This window comes from Sus scrofa, chromosome 8 (genome assembly GCF_054392235.1).
Source record: "Sus scrofa isolate SSC_HxYL_T2T_F1_AM1 chromosome 8, Sscrofa_HxYL_maternal_Yorkshire_Landrace_v2.0, whole genome shotgun sequence".
In the NCBI taxonomy this organism is placed as follows: Eukaryota; Metazoa; Chordata; class Mammalia; order Artiodactyla; family Suidae; genus Sus; species Sus scrofa.
The window spans coordinates 141,731,439-141,742,002 of record NC_139390.1 but is presented as its reverse complement, the minus strand read 5'-3'; the positions used below and the strand labels follow the sequence as shown (position 1 = coordinate 141,742,002).

The window sequence follows — 10,564 nt, the reverse complement described above, 5'->3', positions numbered from 1 at the left end:
GGCAAAATGGTACCATTCCTATAAAATGCAATTTGGCAACATCTATCACAACTGTAAGTACGTCGACCCTTCAGCTCTCTTCTCGGAATGTATTCTACATGTACACGTACAAAATGAGGTACGAACAAGGTTATTCACTGCAGCACTGGCGATTAATTAAAAACAACTCGAGTGTCTAGCTATACAGATTCAATAAACCAGGGTGTCCCTTATGATATGTAATACTCTCCAGCTCTAAAAAAAGAATGAAGCAGGTATGCGGACTTGCATCTTCAAGAATAGTGAAAAAAGCAAGAGCAGAATAATGATATGGTGTATTATCTTTTGTGAAAGCTAGAAAGGATAGACAAAAATTTACATTTATTTGCTTGTATTTGCAGACAGAAATTGTATAAAGATACAGGGATAATAAATACAATTACATATCAAGGTAGGGTGATCATATAATTTGTTATCCAAATGGAACAGTTTACAGAGTAAATAATTACTCCTGTCCTGGACAAACTGGGATGTATGCTCAACCTATATAAAGTGTGAAGAGTGGAAACAGGGATGGGCGCACATTTTACTGTACTTGACAAAAGTACTGGTCTGTGGTGAACTGTACACAAAAACCAACTCGTTCTTTATTATGAGTAGTTCAGGTGCCGCCTTGAAGAACAAGGAACGGTAAAGCAAGACGAGAGCCACGGAACTTGAAGATGGAGTGGTTTTGCGTATCGGACACTTACAGGAGGTGCACAGGCGACTCCGCCCCTTGGGGTTCACCCGCCAATCCCAAGTGGGAGCGTGCGAGCCGGAGTCGGCGGGAGACGCCTGGGCGGGCTTAGGATCTGAGCAGTGGAGCTTCGCGTCACTCAACGCTGGGGGCGGGCCTAACGCAGGCTCCCGACCTCGGCGCTCTGGCCCACACAGGCGCTACTCTGTGGCCTCTCGGGTTCCCTCTGGCCGGACTCTGGAGGACTAGACTCGTTTCCCTTTGGCCGCGAGAGGCCCCGCAGCCTCCGCTGAGCTCGGAGGAAGATGGCGGCAGCCGTGCGGCAGGATTTGGCCCAGCTCATGAATTCGAGCGGCTCTCATAAAGATCTGGCGGGCAAGTGAGTATTTCCCAGGGGCCTGGAAGGTGGGGAGGGAAGCCAGAGACTTGTTTTCCTTGGATTTATGGCGGCTTTCAGCTGTGAAGCTGGGAGTGGGCCCGATGACCAAGGGGGCGGGCCTGAGGCCGGTTGTGGAGGCAGCTGCCGGGAGCCGCGGAAAACGGGAGAGGACCTTGTGCAGGGAGCCCGGGGGGTTGTCGATCTGGGGCGACTCTTCGCGTACTCAGTCCCAAGGGCATCCCTTCTGGTCCCAAGATTCTAGAAGCGCGGGCTGTGGGACCTTCCTCCCGTGGCCTTCACGCCTCGCCTGGTGCCCCTTCCCCTCGCTGGCCGGCCTCGCACCCCGCATTCTGGCCTCTCTCTGCCCCGGCTCTCCCCTTTTTTCTTTTTGAGTGAGGGAAGTTGATAGTCTGGGTCCTTGGTGCAGAGCCTTCCGGGAAGATGTCTTCTTGCGGCTGACGGGGGCTGTGGAGTTATGGCCGCTCTCACGCCGTCCAGAACCACTAAACCATCTTGTGTGGGTTCTTGTGTTGTGGGTTCTCTCGCTCCGCCAGCAACTCTGAAGAAGGGCACGGAGGTGGAATGTCACCACGACGTGCGTCAGGATGTCTAGAGTGGTGGTGTTTCCAGGATTCAAGATTGTTTAGGAAGTTCGTCGGAATTTATGCGGAGGGCTTAGGTCCACTGCAAGTTAAAATGTGTGATGTGTGCCTGCCCTGCAAGCCGTTATTCAACAGTGTTAATTATGGATGGATGGATGGATGGATGGATGGATAAAGTTGTCTTGTTTTCTCTTTGTAGGTTTCGCGGCGCTGTTCTTTTGTAATGAACATGCATTCTGCTTAAAGCGTGTTTCTCAAGCTGACAGCTGAGATCGCTTTGATCCGTATTCATAGGATGCACCTGCTCTAACCTGGCTATTGAAGCCTTGACTTTGTTTTACGTAGGTTGTAATGCTTTTGCCTGGTGGTAAATGTAATCTACTTTTATGAGTGGGAAATTTAGCTCTGCGCCTTGGGATTAACTACTTTCTGCCGCAGTTTCCGTCTCAGGAAAATGGGCTGCTTCTGTCTGAGGACAAAATGAGTATATGTGTGTGTGTGCACTTATGTCACTCGTAAATCGCGTAGACCAGGACCTGAGGTTTCGAGCCACAGGATTGCCATCGCTACTGTTGTTATTATCATTATTAAGCAGTTCTTAAATATATATGGACTTATTTCCTGGGTTGGAAATAAGTTGAATATGTCTCATGGCTCAGTCCTTTCTGCATGTAATTTTAATAGAGTCATTTTTGTTTTTTCACATTTTTAAAAAGTTTTATTGAAGTGTAGTTGATTTACAAGATTGCAGTCATCTCTGCTGTGCATCTGGATAGATTTGGATGCAAGTAAAACTAGCTTATGTTTGTTTCCGTGCCTGCTTTCCTTTTTGTTTTGTTGAAGAAAAATAAGTGCATTCTTTATCAGAAGAGATACACTTTTTATGTATTTGCAGAATTCTGAAACTTAAGCTAAGCATTTAACTTCCTTCAGTTTGAATTGCAGATAAACAATTGTATCTCTTATTGGGTGCTTTAGTTATTGATTGCTCTGTAGCAAATCAAAAACGTAATGGTGTAAAACAGCAATATTTCTCGGGGTGCTTTCGTTGACCGGGCTGTTTTGCTGGTCTTGTTTTGCTGGGCCCACTCATGCAACGGCAGTCACCTGGCCACTCAGCTGGGGCTGGTGTGGCGAAAATGGACTAGCATACATATCCGGCTGTTGGCTGGGTCTCTCTCCACAGGCTCCCACTCAGTGCCTTAGCTGAGGCTTCCTCGCAGGTCTTTGGGAGTATTCCGCAGGGTGAGAGTGGAGGCTCCAGGACCTCTTAAGGGCCCCTGCCTAGAAGCCTCACGAAGTCAGCTCTCAAGTTCTGGTCAAAGGAAGCCACAAGACCAGGCTGGATTCAAGGGGAGGGGCACCGGAGCTACCTCTTTATAGAGAGACTGGCCAGGTTACAGTGCAAAGGGGTGTGGCCAGAGGGAGGCTTCCTTCTCTGGATGCCATCACTGAAAGGAGCTCCTTCGCAGGCGTTGTGAAGGTTAAATGAAAGAGCGGACTTGCTAACTGGTAGGCAGTCCTACCTGAGCAAGAAGATGTCACATTTGTTTTCATAACGAAACAGTTCTGCCCGCTACATGCTTTACGAGACAGATAATCTTGAAATATATAACTAGTTTTAGGGTTTATGTTAGGAGCTGAGGAGCAAAAGATTCTGTGTTAAGAAACGAGGAAGGAGTTCCCCCTGCAGTGCTGCAGTTAAAGATCTGACTGCAGCACTTCCGGTCGAGCAGAGGTGTGGGTTGGCTCCCCAGCCCAGTGCAGTGGGTTAAAGGATCCAGCATGGTTGCAGCTGCAGCTCATATTCAGTCCCTTGCCCTGGAACTTCCATATGCTGCGGGTGCAGTCGTTAAGAAAGAAAGAAGGAAAGAAATGATGGAATAAATTCCTTTTTACCGAGGCACCTCTGCAACCCACACACAGCCCAGGGCAACACCGGATCCTTAACCCACTGAGCGAGGCCAGGGATCGAACCCGCGTCCTCATGGATGCTGGTAGGGCTGGTTATCGCTGAGCCGTGATGGGAGCTCCGCCTTTGCAGAGTTGTTTTGTGGCTCAGTGGGTTAAGGATCCAGCATTGTTACCACAGTGGCATGGGCAGCTGCAGAGGCATGGTTCATCCCTGGCCCAGGAACTTCCATGTGCTGCTGGGGGCAGCCAAAAAGAAAGAAAAAAGGAATGCTTTCCCTTAACTGTGAAATAATTCAGCAGTCTAACTTTGATGTGAGAAATTGGCCTTGAGAAGTATTTTTGCAAATTATATATAGACTGCTTTTATACTTACTATACATTGTGTTCATTATATCGTGTAAAGGTTTAAAAGAGAAAAGCCTTGGGAGAGAGCATTTGTTATGGTAGCTTCTCATTCATTTGGCTAAAACCTATGACGTTTTTCAAAATCCAGTTCAGATGCTTTTTCTTTCAAAAAGCCTTCTCTGGAAGTTCCCGTCATGGTTCAGCGGAAATGAATCCAACTAGGAATCACGAGGTTGCGGGTTAAGGATCCGTCATTGCCTTGAGCTGTGGTGTAGGTCGCAGATTCAGCTTGAATCTGGCATTGCTGTGGCTGTGGTGTAGGCCGGCAGCTACAGCTCTGATTCGATCCCTAAGCTGGGAACCCTCATATGCCAAGGGGGTGGCCCTAAAAAGCAATAATAATAATTAAAAAAAAGCCTTCTCTGAACAACCGTCAACACACGGAGGACCAGCTTAGGGGCTCTTGCCATCCCCAGTGGCGTCTGATGGGTCCCTCTAGCCTAGCACTTTAATGGTTTTGTCTGTTTGCTTCTCTCCTTTTCTGCTAGAACATTATCTCCTTGAGGGTAAGTTTGAGGTCATGGATGGTAGGTCTTTGTTAAGTCGATCCTATATAAATATGACTCTCCCCCCTCCCCCTTCCCAGTTCTGTGTGCCCTGAGGAAAATACCAAGCCTTCCAAATCTAAACATTTCATTTAATGAAGAGCTGCTCATCTGGAGAAAGGAGAGTTAGGGGAGGCTTTTTAGCTGCCTTTGCCTGTAGAAAAGCTGTTTTGCAGAAAAGAAAATAGGCTTTTCTATCTCACAGAGGTAGACTTTGGATCAGAGCTTTCTAATAATACAGTGGAATGAAATTGTTCAAAATATACAGCACACACACATACAGGCGACAGAGGACAGACTGCGTAACCTTAAACCCTCCTTCTAACACAGATTCTCTGGTTCTCTGCTACTCTACCCATAAGTCCCAGTGGTTCCCCTCTGAAGAGTGGGGTTCCCTAAAATCTGATGTTTTAGATTTTGTGCCAAGTGCAGCTTACATTTTATTTTTCGTTTGTTATTTTGTCTTTTTAGGGCTGCACCTGCGGCATATGGAGGTTCCCAGGCTAGGGGTTGAATCGGAGCTGCAGCTGCCGGCCTACAGCACAGCCACAGTAACACCAGATCTGAGGCCTGTCTTGCAACCTACACCACAGCTCAGGGCAATGCTGGATCCTTAACCCACTGAGCGAAGCTAGGGATCGAACCTTCGACCTCATGGTTCCTAGACGGATTCTTTTCCACCGCACCACGACGGGAACTCCTATTTTATTTTTTATCTTTTTAGGGCCACACCTGTGGCATATGGACGTTTCCAGGCTAGGGGTCGAATCAGAGCTACAGTTGCTGGCCTACACCACAGCCACAGCAATGTGGGATCTGAGCCCCATCTATGATGCTCATGGCAACACCACATCCTTAACCCTCTGAGTGAGGCCAGGGATCAAACCCACGTCCTTGTGCATACTAGTCAGGTTCATTACCTCTGAGCCACAGCGGGAACTCTGCAACTTAAATTTTGAAATCTTTGACGGTAGGTGATGTTATTTATATTACATACGAGAAAACTGAATTACAAAAGTGAAATACTTTGCTCTGAGGTCACACAGCTAGTGACAGAGCAAGAATACAGCATGTTTGTCTCAAAGCCCTTAACTCTAAACATACTTACCTTTGGTCTTACATTATTTTCACCAAACTGGACCACATTTCAGACAGTGTTTTTTGTTTTGTTTTTGGTTTTTTTGCCCAGAATATCTGTCTTCTTCCACTCTTTCCCACTTAACACTAAATTCAAATATTTAGAATATGCTTAAAGACCCACCTCATTAGGAAATAACCTCTCTCTTCTAAAGCATCATGTTAGTCCTTAGCTGCTTTTAAGATTTTGTCTTTGATTTTTTGCATGTTTGTTATGATGTGTCTGTACGGATGGATTTGTTTTTACTTATCTATGTCAATTAGCTTTTGTTGTGAAATAAACCACCCCTCAGAATTTAGTGGCTTAAAATAGCAATCATTGATTTAGCTCCCAGTTGTGTGGATGAGCAGTTTAGGCTGGATCCAGCTGCTTGATGCTTCTCTGCTCCACATGGGCTTGGCTCCACAGGGGCGCCCCGTGCATCTGGCATCAGCTACAGATCGGACGGGCAGCTCTGCTTCTGTGTGTGGCTGGGGCCGTGGGGTGACTGGGCTACATCATCTCATTATCTGGTAGGTTGGCCTGGACTCATTCTTGTGGCAACAGCCAGATTCCAAGAGACGAAGATAAACACAAATTCTCTGGAAGTCTAAGACTGGAACAGGCACTATACTTCTGCTTCATTCTATTGGTCGAACCAGGTCTAGATCAAAGGGCGGGGAAAGAAACGCTCCTCTTGGCTGTGAAGCGCTGCAAATTCACATCGCAGAGGGGCGGATACAGAAAGGAAGAGAAGTGTGGAAATGGGCTGCTGCCTTATCTGGGTTGAGCTGCGTCACGTTTCTTTTCTGGTTTCCTTTTTGGCGGCCCTCTGCCCCTTGCAGAAGGGCCAGAGGTGTTGAACACACACTGCAGCAGTGACCTGAGCTGCAGCAGTGACGGCGCTGGGTCTTTAACCTGCTGATTGCGTTTCTTGAATCAGTGGATTGAGTCATTTCATTGTCCTGAGAGGTTTGCAGCTATCTCTCTTTTAATGTTGCCTCTGTCTTGTTCTGTTTTCTCCTCTAGGACGCCAGTGAAACCCCTGTTGGGCCTTCTTACTGTGACCTTCCTGGCCCTCACTCTGTCTTCTGTACTGTCCATCTTAATGCTTTTTCTGGATAAGTTCCTCTGACTTGCTTTCTAGTTTATCAGTTCTTCCGATATGTCTAATCTGCTGTTAAGAACTCCACAGAGTTTTAAGTTTGGTAATATTTTTTAGTTCTATAGTTTTGGGTGATACTTTTTTTCAAATGACACTTTTTTTTTGTCTTTTTAGGGCCGCACCCATGGCATATGGAGGTTCCCAGGCCAGGGGTCGAATCGGAGCTATAGCTGCTGGCTTACACCACAGCTATAGCAACACTAGATCCTTAACCCACTGAGCGAGGCCAGGGATTGAACCCGCAACCTTGTGGTTCCTAGTTGGATTTGTTTCCGCTGCGCCACAATGGGCACTCCCAAATGACATTTTTTATGGTTCCTAGTTTCTCGCTGAAATTTTAAAGCTTGTCTTTGTCTTTATAAACTTGATAAGCATAAGCATATTTCAGTCTTTCTGATAACTCCAGTATCTAGTGTTCCTGTTTGTTGCTATTGTTTGTTTTTATTGATTCCAGGTAATATTGTCATGTGTCTTATAATCTTGGTGTTGGGCAAATTATTTTATTTTATTATTATTATTACTATTTTTGTCTTTCTAGGGCCACATCCTCAGCATATGGACATTCTTAGACTAGGGGTCTAATCAGAGCTACAGCTGCCGGCCTACACCACAGCTCCCAGCAATGCCGGATCCTCAACCCACTGAGCACAGCCAGGGATCGAACCCGCAACCTCATGGTTCCTAGCCGGATTCCTTTCTGCTGCACCACGACGGGAACTCCTTCAGCAAATTATTTTAAAATGTATTTTTGAAACACCTGGAGGCCTATGACGTTACCTTTCAGAGAGGATTTTCATTTCTCCGGCCAGGCACCTGATGATGCTAGCCGTCTAGGGCCAAGGCTTCCACATTTATCGGTCTTCCTACTCAGTGATCCTTGGAATAGAATTTGGAACCTTACGGAGTGCTCGTGTTTCCTCCCTTGGCAAGTAAGAAACCTCAGATCCCGGTTCTAGTTTTGTTAGTCATCAGAAATTGCATGTGGACGCTCGGTATTTCTAGCAGGCGGCAGAACAGCCCTAAGCAGACCCGCTCGTTTCTCGCTGCCAGAAGAGTCGTCTCTGCCCTCCGCTCTCCACACAGTCAGCAAAGGCGTCCAGCGCCAGCTCGGGTTCCCTTCGTGGCGCTCTTAGTCTCTTGTGTTTGCTCTTTCTTGTTAGAATTATATGCTATCAATTTTTTAATCATTTCTTTCAGCCTCCTATGTTCTTTCTGAGATAGGGTTGGTTCAGGTGTCTGGTTCACTGTGATTATAAGTGAAAGCTCTGTGAATACATGCCTGTTAACACTCGTTTTTACTGTAGTGACAGTGGTACATTTGCGTGTGTCTGTTTCATTCACCTCTAGATTCCTTTTTAGTGCCAAGACATCGGGAATTGATATGCTGAATGTTGGTTCACAGATATCAGAGATGCTCCGTAAACATTTGTGGATGATAAATGGATAGGACAGATGCAAACTGCCTTCATTAATTCAATTTATTTTCCTCCATAATATTTTTTAATGAAAACATATTTGGTCCTTGTCATGTTCTCCACATGAGCCACTTTTCCATCTTTGCCATTGTTTTAGTTTGTTTTTGTTTTTGTTTTGGTGTTCCCCATATAGACCAATTGATGGATAAGTTATGAAACTATACGCTAAAACTTAAGTTATTAGCAAATTTTTATGTGAGGCATTGTTGTCTTTGAATATAATATTAGTATAAAATAACTTGTGGAATATAAGAGTAATAGAGTTTAGCTAGAGTCTTCATTTAATTGAATATGAAAAATAAGACAATCCAAAAGAAGAAATAACAAACCATTGAATGCATTAACTAAAACATGTCCAGGGCAATAAAGTAAATGTTTGAATATAGATATGGAAAATGTATGTGCATGTATGTGTGTATATATGTATGTATAGAGAGAATGTGATATTCCATGTAAATTAATTTTTTAAATTTTATTTATATGTTTAATTTTTTTTGGCCATAGAGTGCAGTGGCTTGATGTGGGATCTCAGTTCCCAGACCGGGGACTGAACTTGGCTGCAGTGGTGAAAGCACCAAGTCCAAATCACTAGACCACCAGGGAACTCCCTGTAAATGAATTTTTAGATAAGTGTATTTTATCCCTTAAGTGTAGCAATTTTAAAAGTAGTAATTTTTATTTTAAAGCTTGATAGTATTTCCTTCCTTTCTTGGAATAATTTGCCTCTCCTTTGGGAATTTGCGCTCTCTTCTCTCCGTTTACCTACTTTCTTACAAAGTCAGTTTGATTTATTGCCCTTTTGAGAAATCATACAACCAAGGTCGTGACAGACAATGTTGCATGAGCTGAGAACCAGTAAGTACTGAATTGTAGCTTGATGATAAGCCCTACAAAATACAAGTCATAAATTTGAATGAGTTTGGGCCCTATTTGTATATTTTTATTTCTTGACTATATTCTGGATAATGTTCGGAATAATTGCAATTAGGTGTGTAAAATGCATCAATTAGTGCTTTTAGTAAATACTATGGATGGTCGCTGGGGGCTCAGTGAGTTAAGGATCGAGCGTTATCACTGCTGTGGTGTAGGTTTGATCCCTGGCGCTGGGACTTCTACATGTTGTGGCATGGCCAGAAGATAAATAAGTAAATAAATATTATGATTGAGAATAACGAAAGGAATAAGAATAGAATCATGCTCATGTGGCAATTACTCAGTTTAAGAAGTATTACTAATACTGGTGTATTTCTGAGTGCTTATAGTGTGCCATGTACTGTTCTAGCTGTGTACATACAGCAGCAAACAAGACAAAAATCTCTATCCTCATGGAGTTTACCGTTTAGGAAGGCACTTGAAAGAAGATTGAAATTTTAAATTCAAAACTAAAACTTTAAAGAAAAAGGGCCACCTTAGATCTTGTAACTTACAGATTGACTCTTCTTGTTATGGGCATGAAACCTGAAACAATTGTGGTATACTTTAAAGAAGACTAGAAGAAATGGCACTTGGAATGAGAGGTTTAGGGTTTCTTGTGATGTACTGGAAAGTTAAAAAAAAGTCTGAAGTATCCCATAAGGAAAATCACAAACTAGAGCCCTACGAAGGAAACCAGGGTAAACAGAAATCATCAAACATCAAAGTTAGCATTAAACTCTATGGTGCCCTCTAAACACTATTTTTTGTTGTTGTTTTAGGGCCATACCCAAGGCATGTGGAAGTTCCCAGGCCAGGGGTTGAATTGGAGCTGAAGCTGCTGGCCTACCCCACAGCCACAGCAACACCAGATCTGAGCCACCTCTGTGACCTACACAACAGCTCACGGCAACGCCAGATCCTTAATCCACTGAGCAAGGGCAGGGATCAAACCTACGTCCTCATGGCTACTAGTTGGGGTTGTTACTGCTGAGCCACAACAGGAACCCCTGAACACTATTTTATTGTAATTTTTTGTGTTGTTTTAGGTATCGTCAGATCCTAGAAAAAGCCATTCAGTTATCTGGGGCAGAACAACTAGAAGCTTTGAAAGCTTTTGTGGAAGCGAGTAAGTGGAATGAAAAATCCATGTTTGCCTCATGTTCCTGAGTTAGGACTTAAAAGCTTGCTCAGACTTTGTTTTATATCAAATTGTCAATATATTTACATTGAGGTTAGATTAAATATGCATTGAGATTGATTGATTTTAGACTTTAAGCCACTTATAACTTCACAGTGGATTGTTTTTCAGGAACTATGAAGACATCGTTA

General features: G+C 44.3%; 1 protein-coding gene across 3 annotated transcripts in view; it reads left to right on the top strand.

The window, feature by feature from the left end:
• Positions 1-971: 971 nt before the first annotated feature.
• The window catches only part of COPS4 (COP9 signalosome subunit 4), a 33,506-nt gene continuing 23,913 nt past the window's right edge, over positions 972-10,564 (top strand). For 2 of the 3 annotated variants that reach the window (XM_013989412.3, XM_013989411.3), the window contains exon 1: positions 988-1,097. In XM_013989412.3, the coding sequence (XP_013844866.1) occupies positions 1,024-1,097 (74 nt within the window). In that variant the 5' untranslated portion in view covers positions 988-1,023. 3 annotated transcript variants of the gene reach the window in all.